Raw genomic sequence first — 20,697 nt, 5'->3', positions numbered from 1 at the left:
TATGCTTATAATGAATGCAATATGATGTTTATGCAATGACAGGGATCCAGGTTTCACACATATCACAAAGTTCAACTTAACGGCGGTTCTATGTCTTTTACCCCGCACATCAAGGATTTCTCCTAAGGTTATCCATTTTCATGATAAGAACTTATAGTCATGGACCAAGTTCAATCTTTCATCGCAATAATGGGCTAGCCACATTGAAATGGAAGTTCTGAATCGGTCTACTCTAAGTGGGATCCTCGTATTGTTCGAACAGGGTGTAGACCCTTCGGTTCAATACTACACGATCGCCAATCATGAAGACGGACTTCAGTTTAAGATGAGGTTCCCAAAGTCATGGGCCATGTTCAATGTTTCCTCATAATAATGGGCTAGCCATATTAGGATGGAAATTCTGAACAGATCTACTCTAGGTGGAGTTCTCGTATTGTCCCAATGAGGTGTACACCCCTCGGTTCAATACTATGCAACTCCGGGTTCTAAGTTCTTCTCGAAGCTCGGGTACGGAGCTTATCTCACATCATGTGTCAAACACCATAGATCACCCAACATAATAGCAGAATAAATTACATAACATAAATAATACATCAAGATATACAGAAGCAAATAAAAGCGGTATTTTAACATCCATAGAAAATTTACTAAGTTAGGCTTGACTCTCTCTTGCTTGGAGCAATTAGTCCCCAGCAGAGTCGCCATCTGTCGCATCTCAAAAAATACGATTCCACGCGATGGTCGCAGAAAAAATTAGTTCGAACAGAGTCACCACCGAACTTTATTTATTCCAATGAAGGAATAGGAAAATATCGATAAAACCTTTTAGAAAAATAGAATAATGGTCGTCTCAACCATATTCGGGTTCGGGAGTCGATTACGCAAGGGGAAGGTATTAGCACCCCTCACGTCCGTTGTACTCAACGGGAACCTTTTAGTCTGATTTGTTATTTGAATGTTAGTTAAATGTTATTCGCTTTCTTCGAGTAATTAAATATTGAATAGAGATGGATGAAGACCTCAAAAGGAGAACAGGGAGATTTTTTATTAGTGTACTCGCCAAGATCTCGCAATCTTGTGCCTACGTATCCTTATGGTGCAATAAGGAAATCAGAGCATTCGTAGTTCGGGGAACTACGGTTGCTTGGTGTCTTTTATGAACGACTGTTCAGATCACATCCTAAAGGCTAAACGTTGGCTTGTCTACTCTCGGCGAAGGCTTAAGCACTAGTTTGTTGTGCGCATTAGAAAGGATTAACAGTGTTCTTTTGAAAAGAGTTTTAAGTTGTTGGTCGCACGGGGGCGAGGAATTAAGTTTAATATGTTCGGTATTTTGAAGAAGAACGACAAAATATTGAGCAATATGGTGCACACCAATCGTTCAATTCTTTCGAGGAATAATAAGGTGAACACCTTCTACTCCTTTTTTGTTCGAATTATTTTGAAAGTTTGTTCGTGGATGTTGAATATGCACGGTAGTGAGGCGTACGCCACCTACTTGCTTATTCAAAGAATAATGAGGCGTGCGCCACCTATTCCTTTATCCAAGTTTATTTAAAATGTATTAATCGAAATTCAATGATTTGTGCAATATGGCGAGCGCCAATTATTCAAACAATCGAGAGATGGTGAGGCGAACGCCTCCCATCTTGTATCATCCGAGGTTTAGTTTACGAAAAGAAGTGTTTTTAAATGTTGTTTTTTTATTTGCAAAAAATATTTTGAATTTTGAATTGGTAGGTTTTGAAAAGTTGGTGATTTGAGCAATGTGGCGTGCGCCACTCGTTCAAATAATCACAGGATGGTGAGCCGAACGCCTCTCATTCTCAATTGAAGTTTAAGTTGAAGTTTATTTTGTGAAATTGGATTTTATCTAAAATTTGATTTCAAATTATTCGATTGCGTTTTAATTTTGACGACGAGAATTCGATCAATATGGCGTACGCCAATTATTCGAATAATCAGAAGATAGTGAGGCGAACGCCTCCCATCCTTAATTATCGGAAATTTAGAATTAAAAGATTTTGGAATTTGTAGTTGATTTAAAAGAAATGATTTGGAATGTTATGGTTTGATGTCTTAATCGGGCGACAAGAACTCGAGCAATGTGGCGTACGCCAATCATTCAAATTCTTGAGAAATAGTGAAGCGAACGCTTCCTATATTCTTTTTCATCCCAAGTTTAAATTATAAAAAATATTCTCAAGTATTATATTAATTTAGAAAAATGATTTGTATTTTGTATGATTATTAGGTTTTTTATTGAATGACGAAGATTCGAGTAATGTGGCAAACGCCAATTATTCGGATAAGCGAGAGATAGTGAAGCGGACGCTTACTATTCTCCTTTTCATTCAAAGATTAAATATTTAAAATAAAACTTTTAGGATTTATAATTAATTTGAGGAAGTGATTTTAATTTTATGAAATTAATGTTTTGATTAGATGATGAAAATTCGAGCAATATGGCGAACGCCAATTATCCGAATGATCGAGAGATAATAAAGCGGATGCTCATTATTCCCCTTTTCATTTAAAGATTAATTGAAATATTTTTAGAAAGTATATTAATTAGTTATTGAATTTTAATTAATAATTTTTTAGAATTAATCGGGTTTATATAGGAATAATTGGTATAGGACCCATGGCAGATTTGTTTTAGAAAACGAATTAATTGCTAACCGCGCTAATTAACTTCTTATTTAGACATTTATAATATTCTAACGAAGTAAGTAAATAGAAATATGGATTAAAAGTAATCAAACTAATAAATACTTCTACCTACTATTATTTGATCTTAATCATTCTTTTTTATAAAACATACGAAATAAGGAATTAATTAAACTAAATAAACAAGGTGTATGGGAAGTAAACAGGGGGTAAAGCCCTAACATAGGCCAAAAGTTCGTAATGGACCCTAAGGCCCAAAACCCCTTTTTTGGAATTGAAGCAGCCGAACAGGCGTGACAAAGAAAACACTGGGTCAGAGCGGGCTTTTGAGCCCAACTCCTCCTGAACCCAACCGAGACCAAATACAGTGGAAATTGAATTCAAGGTGGACAGCTGTACAGCTACCTATACATGTTACCAGCCGTCTCCGTTTTCCATGTGACGGTCACGCTACCATAGGTAGACGTGTGACCCTTGGGACGTTCACAGTCCTTTATTGCCTTAAACAAAAAAAATGAAATTAATTCCATTTAAACAACAATTACAAGGTCTCCTTAAATTCCAATAACCCCTTTCCTATTATCAAAACAAACAAAAAAAGCATTTCTAAACCAGATTCTTCAAGAAATCTCTAAACCAACCATGGTGAGCATCATAAATCAAGCACATACATAAACATCGATCCTAACCTAAATCCCCAATTTCCAACTTTAAAACCTAACATTCAAACCAGATCGCACACAAATGGAGAAATATGGAATGCAAGGAGCTCCGATGGTATATTCAAAGCAGTAATCGAGACTGACTTACTCATTCAACAGTTATCAATTCATTATGCATTATGATGGGAGTCGAAATATCAACCCGATATTGAATGAACAACAACTATATTAGAGTTTTAGCATGAATTGAGTAAATGTGGAAGAAAAAATACCGACGAAAAGAAAAGGAGATCTGAAGCTTACTTGAACTCCGATGACTCTTCGAGCAAAATTCTCTCCAGGTCCACGGTAAGCTTCGTTCTATTTCTTTTCTCGCCTCTCTTCGTTCTTCTTCGCTGATTTTGGGTGTATCTTGACTTTGTAGTGGCTTTAGCTCAGTTTCCTCAAAGTTCTAATGATGAACTCTAGCTTTGGTGATTGGGTGTGAGTGAAATTCCAGCAGAGTAACGGTGCGGGATCAGGTCTCCTTCTCAATGATTCGACGCCTCCTTTTATAGGCGAAGTCTGTGGTCCCTCCGAGTATGAGTTGTCAAATCTATCCAAAATCATTCCGTTAGGGGGGAATTTTCGCTGGATTTCGTGGGGACCAAAGGTATGTGAGTCATTTCCTTGTTTTGTATGTAGTGAAATCCACCAAAAAATGTGGTCCTGTATTAGCTCCATTTTACTGCTGTGAAATACTTGCGTGCTTGTGGTAAAAAGCTCAGTTTTTACTTTCTTATTCACAACTCATGCTTGACTGTATTGTTTAATCCACGGGTCTGTTTTAAATTCTAACTTGTGTTTCCCACCTATTCCTCAATGCTTGTACATGAAAAATGTGGATGAGATTGCTCTGTGCCTTCTGTCCGGGTGGAGTTTTTCACTTGAACCCTTACTTGCCAAATTCTGGACTTTTGTATGCGATGCTGATGCCTGCTCATAGTGGTTTGGCCTGGACTATTATTGTAAGAGCTGTAAGGATATTGTGGTACATGCCTTAATGTTTGGTTGATTTTTGATAACACGAACGACGGTCTAAACTGGTGTATGACTCTTGTAGGTCCTTATTGCTGCGGACGCATTGCAGGATGTTGTTATGATCATGATGTATTTTGGCTAGTGGTTGCAGCACTTGTATCCCGATTCTACAGCAGGGTTACGTCGCGGTATGCACCTGTTGGCAAGGTTTGGAGGATTGTGTAGTAAGGTTTGGAGGTTTGTGTAGTTTAAACCAATATATTGTTGTATTGAACATGTATATGGCTTGTGATTGTTTTGCAGGTTGGCTTTTGTAAACTGTCATGATAGGGTAACTCTTTTTATGCGACTCAAGACTTTGCATTAAAAGATATTTGTGATCACTAATGGTGAGAATTGAAAATATGAAATAGATTAGTGATTCTTAGAATAATTTATTGCTCATTACTTATGGGTGTATTGAAAGATCAAGTTGAGGAACATAACCCTGTTTACTTTACTCAGGAAGGAAACTCTCAAAAACCACGTAGATCCTATTAGACCGTGAGTGACTTCCATCAGTAGCAAGAACACATGAGTTCCTACACTAGTATCAATCCAGCTATATCCAGGTATCTTTCGAACCTCTTTTTCCTTAAAACTTCTAATCTACAAACACTTTCCACTCATCCGCTCCACTTATGTACCTTAGCAAGTAAAACACAATATCCAAAATTCGTGGTGTATTTCGTTTGGTTATGTTTGTAACATGATGCCATTGTACTTCAGGATACAGATGATGATTACGAGGTTATGTACTCCACAGAACTATAGGTCTCACGACATGGTAAAGGTGGCTTGTAGACTGACAACATCATGTGACATGGTATGTTATATTATACTTGCAACGGCCCGGTTTGTTTTGGATTGCGGATGTATTCACTTAACCATGTTATATCGTGTTTTCATTCGGTTGTAGGTAACTTGCAGTTAATGCTATTAGGATCATTGTATGACGCAGGACGCGTAACCTTCATACATGGATTCAGGACATTCTCAATTAGGCGTCGGACGTGTGTATCTCGACAGTAATCTTAATGTGGAGCCGTCGTTATTTCATGAAGTGCATCAGCGGGTTTACTATCAGTTGCACCTAGCAGATTTTTCGGCTGCATTCATGGCTTTCCCACTTTTTAATTATCCTTTTTATGTTCTATCTAATTTGGACATATATATTATTCTGGGATATGTAGACTGGACAAAGTTTAATGGCGATTTGTGTTGATAACAGTTCCAATAATGAATAACTGGTTTACAAAAATTGATTTTGGCAAAATGGATTATGAAAATGAAATAAGTGGATCTAAATGAATTGAATTTGAATTGGGCCTAAAAACAAATGCGGGATTTAAATTTCCAAAACCAACTCAATTTTTCAAAATCAATTTGGATCGTCCAACCCGACTTGAGCTTCTAAAATTAATTTGGAAAAGAGCAAAAATGATTTTGAAAAAAAACCAAATCTATTCTTAAAGGCCAAATCTAACCTCCGGATCAACTCTAAACTTCGAAAGTTGGTATGGAAATTGAATTTGAATAAAACTGAGAAATAATCGGAGCAATTATTATGAAATGATGGCAAAATGATGACTATACATGTCGTGGATTGATGAATGCAACTTGAAAATAAGATCGAACCCAAACTCAAATGATCGAACAAATATCGATCCAATTACGCACTCGAAATACTTGACCAAGAACCAAACAACTAACTAAGAAGTCAAGGATCAGGACCCAGATGAGATATTAACCCCATGGCCATCTGATTAACAGGACATGTCGCAAATCACGATGGTCAAGGCACGAACCAACTTAATCAAATGCCTCAAAAATAAATAGTTTCTCATGCCGCTGAGATTATCCACCGATATAAAAAAATCCAAAGATTGGGTCGTGATTGCTTTAAGGTTATAAACACCAATGAAAGCATCAAACAACCTGGACAAAATTGGGGTATGACAGACTGAAACATAAACAAGTTACATGAAATGTAAATGACAATGAATGATAAAGTGCATAATTTTAAATTGAATTAAAGTAAATTGCATTAAAATAAAGTCAATACAAAAGATTTAGTCAATGTTAGTGGAAGAAGAAAATTGTTTTAAGTCATTCTTTGGAGAACACTCAACCATCCACTCACAAGCATGAAGATATGAACCAAGATATCATCCATGAGAAAGGCTGCAACTTGGATAAATCAACAAGTATGCCATTAGCTCTCACAAATGGAAAAATGTTTAATCTTCACACAATACCATGAAGAATGAGAGACTTACAATCTCACTTTCAAAAATGTTATGCCTTTGAGACAAATTTAGCTCTATGTTAAACAATCGTAATTGGACTTATGTAGAAGTCACAACTATCTGAGGTCGGGAAATAAAAATATTTGTGTTAATGCATGCTAGAGACAAGGTATAATGACCAAGCTCATAAAGCATACCACACACAAAAAATAAAATGGGATGAACCTATCTCAATCAGGCTCATGTTGATTCATTTGACACAAGGTCATTGATGAATCAACTAGCATTTGAATATTTAAGAAGTCATTGGCTAATGAGGGATTGGGGAAGAAGAAGGATGAAGATGAAGAGATGAAGTGAAAGAAGTCTCAAATTGATCAAAGATGAACTCCATTTGATCAATACCATTCATTCATTTTGGGGGATGAAATTCAAACTTCATCAACCCCCTAAATCCAATGGTTTTGATCAAACTAATTTTCAATTCAACCAAGATCAAGGCCAAAAAAGAAATTGAGTCAACACAAAGTCAAACAAATAGCTCAATATAATTCCAAGCAATTAAACAATTTAATTTCAATTTTTAAATGAATAAAAATGCATTTTAAAAGATGAAAAACCTTAAATCCCTTTAAATTACCAAAGAAATGGCCAAGAGGATTATCATAGGTCAAATAAGGTCAAAGGACCTTTGACTAATTTTTTGGGGGATTTTTGAAAGTCAAAAGTATTTAAAAACAATTAAAAACAAGTAAAAAATCATTAAATTCACTAAAAAATTTAAATCAAATACAAAAAATAATTTTAATTTAGAAAATGAAAGAGGAAATTATTTGAATTTTTTCAGTAAAAGTCCCATAATTTTTGGATTAAAATTGAATTTATAATGGATTAAATAATAAAAGGCTAATTAAAATAATAAAAATGGAAAATCAGATAAATCAAAAAAAGGAGGGTCATGAGATTTCCCTTATTAATTGAGGTGGCATATCTGATGGCCACGTGCGTGTCATCCATGGTGCACCCTAGTCAACGCGTATGTACATGTGGTAATCAAAATGAAAGGTCAAGATTAAAACATATACCAAAGGTCAGATGGCCTGGATTGATCCAGCGCACCACCGGAGCCCTAGCTACGGTCATCTTCTCCGGTCACCCTCGCCGGACCGTCCAACTAAAATGTTTACAAAAATGAAAGATCCATACACTATTTTGAAGAGAAAAATGCCAAGAGTTCGAATCTTATCTCCATTTTCTCCAATTCTCATTATACAAAAAGATATGTGGAATTGGAAAATGAGGTATGTAAATGAGTTGCTTCGATTTGGTCTCAAAGCAACTCAATCTTGTTGCCTACATTGGTAGGAATTCATCCAACCAAAAATAAATCAAAAAGATGGAGAAATGAGAGAGAATTGAAGAAGGAAAAATTTGAGAAATTCCACCTTCAGTTTGCACTGGTGAAGCTCGATCTCAATCCCAATCCTCTTGGCCTTGCTTCTTCTTGCTTGCAGGCGATAATTCAAATGAAAATGGTTATGAACCCTTGGAGTTTTAGCTCAAAAATAGAAGGTGAACTAAAACTCGATTTCAATGAAATCTTCAAGGTTGTTCTATTAATGGAGGTTAGAGGATTTGTAGATCAAAGTTTGGGCAAGGGCCCTCCAATTTTGAGGCAATGGACATGTAGTTATAGGCTCTTGAATTCCTTTTCACACCATTTGAAAAATTGGCCAAAAATAGCAACTTGTGTGCATGGGCATGCATTTAGGCATAAATGATGATTGCATTAAGTCCAAATTCATACATAATTGATGCTTATATCATTATATGAAGCCATGCAAAGGTATTTGAAAATTAAGTTCAAAAATTGTCAAATTGCGCCATGCAAAGTAACCATGCGCAACCCCTTCAATTCTTATGAAATGATCTTGTACTATTTGGAAATCTAGCATGAAAAGGAAAACCTTGATGACAACATGAAAGTTGTTTGGAATTTCATAAAGAGTAATGTTTCTCTTGGAATAATTTTCATATGACAAAAAGTATAGGAGATAGGGTATAGGGAACCCTAGATTTGACCAATTGACTTTTCTGGTCAAACTCCTTGAACCAACTTGCAAACTTGAATTTGTTTTGCTCTTTGGGGATCATAGATGATCATATGTGATTAAGATGATGCTCAATGAAGTATCCCATAATATTTTTGACTAATTTGTTGAAGAAACTTACTGAGGAAGTCACACAAGATATCCAGATGAATTAGGGCTTCCTTGACAAACAAGCTTCAAACTCTTGATGAATGTTTTATCAAAATGATAAGTAAAGAACATGGGGATCCATATATGATGCTTAGAACTCAATTGGGCCATTTCTTGCTTGGTACCTTGCACTGAGGGTCTCAAACCTTAGTTGTGAGCTTGATGAGGCACAGGTGGACACACACACACTATCTACAAAGGAAACAAAGCTACACTAGACATATTTTTGGTATTTTAGTTAGTAAACAAAGAAAAGTAAAGTATGATACAATAAAACGTGCTTGGTAATCTCTCCCTATGTAAACCCAATGAATGATAGGGTGAGGAGAATACCAATATGTGATCCCAATGCTAGTGCCAAATTAATGAGATGACATGAGAGATCTTAGGGTCAAAATTGGGGTCTTACACATGGAATTTGCTCATTTTGGTTCAAACTTTGAATGGTGTAGAATGAATTCATGATATTATAGATACAAGTGCATTGCCTTAGATTGAAAAATAACCTTTGCCCAAGCTTTGCCAATCAACCCCATAGCCTCATTCTACAGAATACCTTGAGGATTTCTTTGAAATCGAGTTCTTGATTCAACTTCTATTTATGAACAAGAACTCCAAGGATTCACAACCATTTTCACTTCACTCAACTCCTACAAGCAAGAGGAGGAGGTGAAGGTAGAGAAAAACAAGAAAGGGGGCTTTGAATTGTTTTCATAGATAATAAAAACTTTTGGAGTTTCTACACACACAATTCAAAGATAAACAACATAGAAGTTATCCTGGTTCACTTGAAATTCAAAGTTACTCTAGTCCATCCTACCAAGGTGAATTCGCCTTCAAAAAGGACTTAATCCACTAATCTTGAAATATTACAACAATGTCTAAGAGTACAAAGGTCTCTTAGCCCTCTCAAGTCTACAAACTTCAAAAGTCACTAAGGAATTGTACAACAACTATTATATAAATACAAAAAGGTGTTAAGTGCTTCTAGGTAAGCAAAATGAACACAATAAGAACAATTGAATCTCACACTAAGAGCAACAAATCGTGTGAATATGTGAAGCAAGAATTAGTGAATAATTGAATTTTGATGAACAAAATCCTTGTTGAATAAATTTGTGTCATGGTGTGAAGATGGTTGGACCTTTTTATAGTGCTTGGAGAAGATATCGTTGGATGAAGTATTGATGATGATATCTTGCCATTGATGGGAGTTAATTGTCATTAAGTTTGTTGTCCTTTCCATAACAGTTTTAGGAGAGTACTTAATTTTCTCCATATATAGATTTATACCATTTTAGAATATTTCATTGTTAAGTCTTGATCTGATTTGATTGGTGAGAATCAGAGTGCACAGAATTCAGATACTTCACTCAGATCTTGTATTCCTCAGATAGTTGCCCGATGTTTTCATTAGAAGCTCTTGACTAATCTTTGACTTTATGTTCCTCAGATGTAGTGTTCCTTAGAGACTTCAGATGAGGGATCCTTCAGATTCAGAAAGTCAGAGTCTTGAGTCGTCAGAGCGAACACTTTTAGCTTTCAGTTATCTGTTATGGACTTGTTTGACGCTTAGAGTTTATTTTATTAAATACATTTAACGTTAGAACCCTGCACTCTTAGAGAATTTTATAAGGGTACCAAAATGTTTCATCCTTTATTATCATAAAAACTTAAGGATAAATTGCAGAACCAAAATCTTGTTCTAACAATCTCCCCCTTTTTGATGATGACAAAACTTCAGACTGTTGATGAAACAATGATACTTCATAACAAATAAAGGGAAGGTAATTATAAAGTCGTATGTATTGTGACTCCCCCTGAGATAAGAAATCTCCCTCTAAATATGATACTTGAGAAGGTTTAGAGGTTCTTACCAGATCTTCTTATGTTGAGTAGTTTGTTTCTCAGATGTTTTACTTAGATCCTTCCTGCAAGAACTTGGACTGCATAATATTTTTAGAATGTAAGCAGTGCATTATGAGGCTTAGATATTAATTTCATTAGAAGACTGTTAAATTATTTCTCCCCCTTTTTGTCAGACTCAAAAATACATAATCAAGAAGCAATTATAGCAAGATAATACTTCATTTGATAATGTAAACATGTACAAATAAGAAGAAATATAAAAGCTAAAAAAAACTTAGAAGAACAAAAAACATAGAAGAGATCTTAAGGTTCCTAAGGGTTTGGAGGAGGCGGCATCCTCCGAAGCAACTGAGTCAGGAGACTCTAAATACTGGAGTTGACAGAGTCCTGTTGATCCAATCTGGCTCTTACAATCTGTTGTTCTTTCTGGAGTTCCTCCAGAGTCTTCAGCACCAGTGGAGCAAGATTAGAGTTAAATGACTCGCCCTGAGTCAGAGCCACTTCCTTTTCCTTGGAAGCTTCTTCCGCAATAACGTGTGTTGCTTCTTCAGCATCAGCCTTGACTTTGGCTCCAGCTTCAGCAGTAGCAGCAGCCTCAACGGCGGCCTTTTCTTCTACTTCTTTTCTTGCTTTCTCTTCAGCTTCCAGTCTTGTCTTTTCTTCAGCTTCCTGCGGAGCTTTCTCTTCAGCTTCTCTGGCCAGACGCGCCACTAGCCTCTCCTTAGCTTCTCTGATGTAGTCATTTATGACTTGTTTAGATAGGCCTTTCAACTTGAATACCTCAGATGGCAACCATCTAAGAAATTCATTCTAGTGATTCCTCACTTCAGAGGGATTATCACTTAGTTTGGATTGTTCAGACAGTGATCTGAGCTTCACAGCTGAGGACTCAAAAAATAAAGCAACTGACTCTTCCATTGTGGGGAAGGTTGGTTCAGGGTCATAGGCTGGATTGATGGGTACTGGTGAGGTGGGGGTGGTTTTAGTGGGAGGGTCAGAGGTTTGTGTAGTAGGGGTTTCAGATGTAGGTTTAATGGGAATTTCAGATGGTGATATTGTTGAGGTTCCGATCGTGGTTCTATTGGATGTTCAAATTGGGAAGGCATTGAGGTTTCTGGCACAAATGGGGTTTGATCAGATAGTCTGATGGCTTGGAGTTGAGATAATGTTGGAGATGAAGGATCAGTGGTTTCTGGATGGTCAGAGTCATAGGATATTTCATAGTAAGGTGGAGATGAGGGATTTGAAGAGGGAGGTGAGATGGGTTCGTTTAGCAGTAAGGCCTTAAAGACGAGGAGTGTTGTTGTGGTGAGATTAAATAGTTGGAAGGGGTGAGGGAGGGTTAGAGTTATGAGGTTCAAAGGGACTGGGAGTGGATGTTGTGGGTTCAGAGTTGTTGTAGGTAGAAGATGGTTGAGGTAAAGATGAAGATAGTTTCTTTAAATTAGAGTTTAAAGGAGTGTTAGAGGGAACTGACTTACTTGAAGCAAAGGAGTCCAGAGGCACAGGCAGTCTGGTTTTTGACATTTCTCCCAGCTTCAGAGTCTTCTTCTTGGACTTTCTTTCAGAGGGCCCTCTCATCCTCTTCATGAAGTTAGGTGGATGTTCTGGTATCCAATCCACTAAGAACTCTGAAATGTCCACTCCTTGAGCTGCCAGATCCTGGAGGTAGAAGGCAATGAACTCAGAAGGATCTATCTTGGAGAACAGATAGAGACCATTTGGAATATTTATTTGATCCTTCAGAGCTTCCCAAGATGTATCCAGAGTTGGTCTAGCTAAGACTCTTTCAATAACCCCCATGCTTTTCAGATTCCTGGCATTCAGAGGTTTGACAACGTCTATGATCACATCTTCCATCAGATTGTGGGATATCAGATGGTCCACTAGCTCGCTTTCAATCAGAACATCATAGACGAGTCTTCCCAGAGGGATGCAATTTTTGGGTTTCATGTGATTCCATGTGTCTCTGACTGAATCCCTTAGGTACTTGAAGAGTAACGCAAGGAGATTCAACTTCATCCCCTTGTGAAGGAAATATAAGATGTACTTCTGATCGGTGTTGATGTAGTTTGAAGAGTTTGAAGCTGGACGATGGTGGATGGTACCCAGAATGACCTTCAACCAGACTCTCAGATTCTGGTGAAGTTCCTTATTCTTGGAGGATCTGCCGTTAGAGCTTTGTTTGAAGATAGTGGGAACAATCTCCTAGGACATGTACTTTGCCCGAGGGTTTATGTTGTAAATTCTTCTGTCCCCAGTTTTCTCCATGTTCAGAAGCTTGGCAATAGATTTTTCAGTGATGACCATCTTTACACCTAGAACATGTGAAACAATACAATGGTCATCGATGTTTGTGAATCTCTAGAACTCTTTGACAAGGAAGGTATAGATGGGACCATAAAGCCTCTGAAAGTAAGTTTCTCAGCCTTGTTTCTTCAGTTCCTCAGTGAGGTCGACTCCATTGAGCTTCATGTTATCAAAACCCACAGGAGACTCACAAACAACTTCCAATTTATTAAAGGGTGTTGCAAGGTTGATGCGAGTTGGACGATCAAGAACGTGGGGTTCGTTGTAGACAGCGGTAGATGTTGTAGCAGTTTTAGTAGAGGTTTGCTGGGGAGAATTAGAAAGTTGTTCAGTAACTTCCATCTGTTGTGAGTAGTGGTATACTTGTTGTTGTTGGGAGTTCATTTGAAGAAGATGAAGAGTTTGTTGAATGTTGATGAAGATGAAGATCATTGAAGAACTTGGAGAGAGTTTGAGTACAAGGGTTTTGTGTAGGTTTATGAGTGAAAAGTGTGAAAGTGAGAGTTGTGAAAAATATATATACACATTAGTTAGCATGCAAAAGGACAACGTTATTAGAGAATAGTAAACAACACAATTAATTAACACAGAATTTTGAGTTGACACGCTAGAGGGGAATTAGTTGCAGCTAATGATGGATGTCTAATCCCAAAAATATGCACACTGCTCGAGGAGATCTCAATAGTCTGGCTCTTGAGTTCTGTGCTAGACAGTTGTCTAGAAGATCCAAGATCAGACGCTAGAGAGGCCACGTGTTGATGTTTCTGACATCAAGACTACCAAGAGATTTTGGATTCATAGGATTTCTAATTCATATTACATCTAATTGATAAAAGTATCAGAATCAGAACCAGATGCCAGATAAATTTTAAGTTAGAGCCTATTTTGACACTTCAAAGAAGGAGCACAAGGTTTAGAATCACTCTGGGCAATCTGCCATGTTTAAATGTTTCAGAATGAAGGAGAATCTATCTTCAGCTAGGGGTTTTGTGAAGATATCAGCCAATTGGTGGTTTGTATCAATGAATTTTAAAGTTATTACCCCTTTCTGAACATAGTCTCTGATAAAATGATGTTTAATTTCTATGTGCTTTGCTCTGGAGTGCATAATAGGATTCTTACTTAAACATATGGCAACAGTATTGTCACAAAAGATAGGAATGTTACTCTCATATATCTGAAGGTCCTCTAGTTGATTCTTCATCTAGAGCATCTGAGTAGTGCATAGTGAAGATGAAATGTATTATGCTTCTGCAGTTGAGAGTGCAATGGTTGATTGTCTTTTGCTAGCCCATGAAATGAGGTTTCCTCCCAGGAACTGACAGTTTCTAGATGTGCTTTTTTGTTCCAATATGTCTCCAGTGTAATCTGCATCACAATACCCAGAAAGCATATACTATGATGTTTTCTTATACATTAGGCCAATGTTAGGTGTTCCTTTCAGATACCTTAGGATTCTCTTAAGAGTTGTTAGGTGAGATTCCCTTGGATCTAACTGGAATCTGGCACAAAGACAAACGTTGAATAGTATATCTGGACGAGTAGCAGTCAGATAGAGAAGAGAACCTATCATACCCCGATAGAGTTTCTGACAAACCTTTTGACTTACCTTTTCTTTCTCCAGAATGCAAGTGGGGTGCATAAGAGTCTTTGCTGGTTTCCTTTCTGACATTTCAAACTTCTTCAGAATATCTTTTATGTATTTGCTTTGATAAATATAAGTTGCATCTGATGTTTGATTTATTTGTAATCCCAGAAAGAACTTTAGTTCTTGCATTAGACTCATTTCAAATTCAGCCTGCATTAGCTCAGAAAATTCTTGACAGGCAGAAGGATTAGCAGAACCGAAAATTATGTCATCATCATATATTTGACAAATCATGAGGTTGTTTATGATGTTTTTACAGAAGAGTGTAGAGTCAACTTTGCCTCTGATAAAATCATTATCTAGAAGGAAAGCACTTAGGGCCTGTTTGAAATGCATCTTAAAAACTCTTTTTTAGTTTTTGAAAATTTAAAATTTAAAAACTTGTTTGAATATAATGTTTTGTAAAAGTGTTTTTGAAAACTCTTTTCTATTTTTCAGTTTTTAAAAGAAAAAAAGTGAAACAGTTTAGTTGTGTTTTGCTTCTTACTTTTTAGTTTTTAGTATTATAAAACTTGAAGAAAAAACATAAAAATTTATAATTTTCATTAATAGCATTAATGTAATTTTAATAATTTTTATATTTTAAAAATAAAATAGAAAAACGTATTTGAAAGAGTATGTTATTTCTTATATTTATGCTCCTTTTATGTATAAGTAACCTTTTCAAATATGTTTATTTATTTTACTTAATTTTTTTTGTGTTTCTTAATTATTTTCACTATATAATTTCTTTTTCTATTAAACGTGGAATCCCATTTTTTTACTTGTTTTTTTTCTTATTATTATAACAAAGAAGTGTTATGTGATTTGTAAAATAAAAAATTGATTTAACCCAATTATTTGTATTCGACCAAATATCAATTAATTTTCTTAAGTTTGTAATATTTTATACAATAAAATAGATTTTAAAAGTAAATGAAAAAATATGCATTTTTATTCTCTTCATAAAATACTATTAAAAGATTAGATTATCAAACAAGTTTTTTCATTTTCATATTTTCAAAACAGTTTTAAATATTAGTTTATCAAACAATTTTTTTGTTAATTTTCTTTTTAAAAATAGTTTTTTAAAATAGATTTGAAAAACAAATTTTAAGAATTAAAATTGAAAAGTGTTTCAAACAGGCCCTTAGTCTTTCATACCAAGCTCTGGGAGCTTGTTTTAGACCATAAAGAGTTTTTTTCAGTTTAGAAACATGTTCTGGACATTTTGAGTTTTCAAAATTAGGAGGCTGATAAACATACACTTCTTCAGAAATATATCTATTCAGAAACGCACTCTTGACATCCATCTGATATAGTTTGATGGAATAATTTGCAGTAAAAGATACAAGTAAGCGGATATATTCTAACCTGGCGATTGGAGCAAAAGTTTCATTGTAGTCAATACATTCTTGTTGACTATAACCTTGTGCTACCAGTCTTGCTTTATTTCTAACCACTTCACCTTTTTCATTCAGTTTGTTTCTGTACACCCATTTGGTTCCAATTACATGGGTTCCATTGGATTTTGGTACAAGATCCCAGACATCGTTCTTTGCAAATTGACCAAGTTCTTCTTTGATTTCCAGAATCCGTTCTTTGTCTTGAAGTGCTTCTTCACATGATGTTGACTCTATCAGAGATACTAGTCCCATAAGCATTTCTTCAAATCCCTTGAATGTTGATCTTGTTCTGACAAGTTCGTATTTGTTTCCCATAATAAATTCTTCAGATACATTTTGTCTAGTTCTTTTTCTTTTTTGATTTAATGTGAGCTCAGGTGCTTCTGAAGTTCCATTATCTGCTTCTTCAGATTCTTTAGCCTGTTCCTCAGAGCGTGCAAGTGTTATCTCCAATTCTGCAAAATTCTCAACTAGCTTTGACTTTTCAGAGTCAAGCTTATCATCAAATTTGACATGTATTGATTCTTTCACAATTAATGTTTATGTATTGTATACTCTGTAGCCTTTAGAGCGTTCTGAGTATCCCAACATAATACATTTATGTGCTTTAGAATCAAACTTGTTCAGATAATCTTTAGTGTTTAGGATAAAGAAAAAGCATCTAAAAGGATGAAAATAAGAGATGTTGGGTTTTCTTCCCTTACACAATTCATAAGGAGTCTTCTCCAGAATAGGTCTAACGGAGATTCTATTCTGAATATAACATGTTGTATTCACTGCTTCAGCCCAAAAGTGCTTAGCTACATTTGTTTCATTGATCATGGTTCTGGCCATTTCTTGAAGGGTCATATTCTTCCTTTCTATAACTCCATTTTGTTTTGGAGTTCTAGGACATGAGAAATCATGGGATATCCCATTAGAACCAAACAGTTCTTGAAAAAATTTGTTTTCAAATTCCCCACCATGATCACTTCTGACTCTAATGATTTTAGAGTTAAATTCATTTTGCACTTTTGAGCAGAAACTAGTAAATACAGAGTGTGACTCATTCTTGTATTTAAGGAACTTTACCCATGTTCAACGACTATAATCATCAACAATGACCAATCCATACTTCTTACCGTTGACTGAGGTTGTTTTAACAGCTCCAAACAGGTCAATGTGAAAAAGTTCCAGAGGTTTAGAGGTAGAAACAACATTTTTATTTTTGAAAGTTGTTTTAGAAAATTTTCCCTTATGACATGCCTCACAAAGAGTATCTGAAGAAAACTTCAGCTTAGGTAGGCCTCTGACTAACTCAAGTTTATTTATCTGAGAAATCCTTCTCATGCTAATGTGGCTCAAGCATTTGTGCCATACCCATTGCTCTTCGTTTACAGACATTAAACAATTTACATTCTGATCTTTTAAATCTGAAAGTTAAATTTTGTAAATGTTGTTTTTCATCTTACCAGTGAAAAGAATTGTGCCATTTTTCTGATTAATAACCTTGCATGTTTTTTTATTAAAGATTATATCATAACCGTTATCACTTGATTGACTTATGGATAACAAGTTATACATTAATCCTTCTACGTAAAGAACATCATAAATAGAGGGAAGAGATCCATTACCAACCATTCTAGGTCCTCTGATTCTTCCTTTTTGATTTCCTCCAAAGCCTACAAATCCAGCATCTTTAATTTCAAGGCTTTGAAACATATGCTTTCTTCCCGTCATGTGTCGCGAGCATCCAGAGTCCAGGTATCATGATTGGTGTTTTAACTCTGCTGCACATGATATCTGTAACATATACTATTTTATATTTTGGTACCCATAATCTTTTGGGTCCTTTATGATTAGTTCTCCTAGAGTTTCTAAAAACTTTGGGTTTTCTAGCATTATTAGAACTTTGTGTCTGTGCATGTGTGTAATGATATGAAAAAAGAGATTTTGGCTTATCCTGCGCATAAGGTATTTGCTCATCTTCATCAGAGTCATATCCAATTCCTCTTTTCTTATTGTGACTAACACCATAAATCATAGAGGCCATTTTTCTTCTTTCAAGCCCATTTTTCAGAAATTTATAAAACACCTTTTCATACTTGCATATGATGGTGTCAGAAGTTGGTGGAGCTTTGGATAAAGTTTCTTCAAGTTTTAAATATTTTTTGGTTGAAAATTCATTTACTATTTCTAAAACAAAAATGTTTCCTTTTAGTTCAGAAACTTCTATTTCAAGTTTATCATATTCTTCAATAGGTTTCTTCATGGACCCTTTTTAGGACCTTGAATTTTTGTCGAAGCTTCTGATAGGAGTTTAGAGATTTTGATAAACAAGCTTCTAGATCAGAGCGAGAGAGATCAAAAAATACCTCTTCAGAGTCAATTTCCTTTTCGGATGTACTTCCAGATGTGGTAGCCATGAATGTGACATTTGCCTGTTCTAGTTCGGAGTCTGATTCTAAGGCGTCAGATTCAGAGTCATCCCAGGTAGCCATGAGTCACTTCTTAGTTTTGAAGGAGTTTTTCTTGAATCCTTCTTTTTTGGAACTATCTTTCTTGATCTTGGGACATTCATTTTTGTAGTGTCCTGGTTCTTTACATTCATAGCAAGTTACCTCTTTGTTTGGTCTGCTTCTAGAGGTAGATTCTGAACGATCTCCCTTCTGTTTGGGTCTTCTAAAGTTGTTATTCCTTTTTCTCCAGAGTTGTTTAACTCTTCTGGATAAAAGAGATAACTCTTCTTCGTCACCAGAATCGTCCTTTTCAGACTCATCATCATCTTCTTCTTCAGCTTGAAAAGCTTTATTTCTTTCTAGCTTGGGTCTTTCTGGTCTGGACTTCAGAGCCATTGATTTGCTTTTCTTTTGAGGTTCGTCTTCCTCTAACTCTATCTCATGTCTCCTGAGGAAGCTGATGATTTCTTCCAGGCTTATATTATTCAAATCCTTTGATAGCTTTAAGGCAGTAACCATAGGTCTCCATTTATTTGGCAGACTTCTGATAATCTTTTTGACATGATTTGCAGTTGTGTAGCCTTTGTCCAGAACCTTGAGTTCTACAATTAAAGTTTGAAATATAGAAAACATTACCTCTACAGCTTCATCGTCCTCCATTATTAAGGCTTCATATTTTTGGATTAAGGCCAAAGCCTTAGTCTCTTTGACATGATTGTTGCTTCGTGAGTCATCTTTAGGGATTCAAATATTTCTTTAGTCGTTTCCCTGTTGGTGATATTTTCATATTCGTTGTAGGATATGGCGTTCAACATAATCGTTCTGGCTTTATGATGGTTTTTGAAGTCACGCTTCTGATAATCACTCATTTTATTTCTAGCAATGACAACTCCAGGAGCAGATACAGATGGTTCATAACCATTTGCAACCATGTACCATAAGTCAGCGTCATAGCCTAGGAAGAGGCTTTTGTTTTATCCTTCTGTCATACCCCGATTTTGGTCCTGAATTTTTTTATTTTTATTTTTATTTTTCATTTGGCACTTGGCCTAAAGTTCATTTGCATACATTCATGACCAAAGGCAACCGTCCATTCCCAAATCCATATTTATTTTTTATAAACATTGATTATTATCTAAGCTTTTTGATCATGGTGTTCTTGATTTTAAAATGGATATTAATTATTTGACTTTTTAATTTTCAATTTGATTTTAATTTCAAATTAAGTTTAATTCCAAATTTCAATTTAATCTTAATTGTGTTTTTATTAATGATTCAAACTCTAATTGATTTTAACTTCCAAATAAATGTTAGAGTTGATATCAAAGTAATTTTAACAAATTATAGATTAATTTGATTTTAATTGGTTTTATTGGTTTTTGATTTTAAATTGACATTTTGAATAGTCTTGGATTATTTCTAAGATCCATATCCATTTTTATAACCAAATATCCATTTCCATAAACCAAGTTACAACCATTCTTATTCTTTACAATCACTTCAATCAAGTTCAAACTACAACCATAACCATATAATTCATTCAAACTTTCAAACCTTCATTCAATATATCCAATTCCATTCAATACAATTCAATAAACATTCATTCATAATCCAAAGAAATTCCATACATACTTCTTCATTCATGCGCATATTTTACTATTTCATATTTTTACATTTGTCACATTTTTAAATTTGCATTTCATATTTTCTTCATTTCACATTGAGATTTTCCATTCATTCATGTTTAAAAGATTCCCACACAATCATTCATATTCCAAATCATTCATTCATTCAATCATTATCATCCATGCACATGGCATATGAATAACTTATAATAAAAAAAACATCATCATCATCAAAACCATGTGTGCCAAGAAGTTGTTGCACAAAGTTGTCCATCACCATTTCAACCACAAGTTTCAGCAGCATGGTAGTTTGCAATCAACTGAATTGGACCCGAGAATTGTGATCCACTATTGCTTTCCGTCTTCTGCTTCACCTTCAATTCCAAGAACTTGGAGCAACCTCGAATCTGGATTCCTGAAGTGACTTTGCCAAATCGAAATGAAACTGAAATTGAAAATTCCAAACCAATTTGTATTTTGCATACAAAGCCGAGGAGGATCAGAATCAAGGATTAACGCGA

At 35.4% G+C, this 20,697-nt stretch overlaps 1 protein-coding gene across 1 annotated transcript; it reads right to left on the bottom strand.

Annotated features, from left to right (window-relative positions):
• Positions 1 to 11,133: 11,133 nt before the first annotated feature.
• On the bottom strand, positions 11,134 to 18,947 carry LOC127122271 (eukaryotic translation initiation factor 4 gamma-like). Its single transcript, XM_051052635.1, has 4 exons — positions 18,714 to 18,947; positions 17,565 to 17,601; positions 16,222 to 16,568; positions 11,134 to 11,580 (listed from the first exon to the last, which is right to left on the bottom strand). Exons 1-4 carry the CDS (start codon positions 18,945 to 18,947, stop codon positions 11,134 to 11,136), a joined length of 1,065 nt encoding a protein of 354 aa, XP_050908592.1.
• Between the last annotated feature and the right edge of the window lie 1,750 nt (positions 18,948 to 20,697).

This window comes from Lathyrus oleraceus, chromosome 2 (genome assembly GCF_024323335.1).
Source record: "Lathyrus oleraceus cultivar Zhongwan6 chromosome 2, CAAS_Psat_ZW6_1.0, whole genome shotgun sequence".
NCBI classification, from domain to species: Eukaryota; Viridiplantae; Streptophyta; class Magnoliopsida; order Fabales; family Fabaceae; genus Lathyrus; species Lathyrus oleraceus.
The sequence above is the reverse complement of the archived record's forward strand: the minus strand, read 5'-3'. Positions and strand labels throughout refer to the sequence as shown.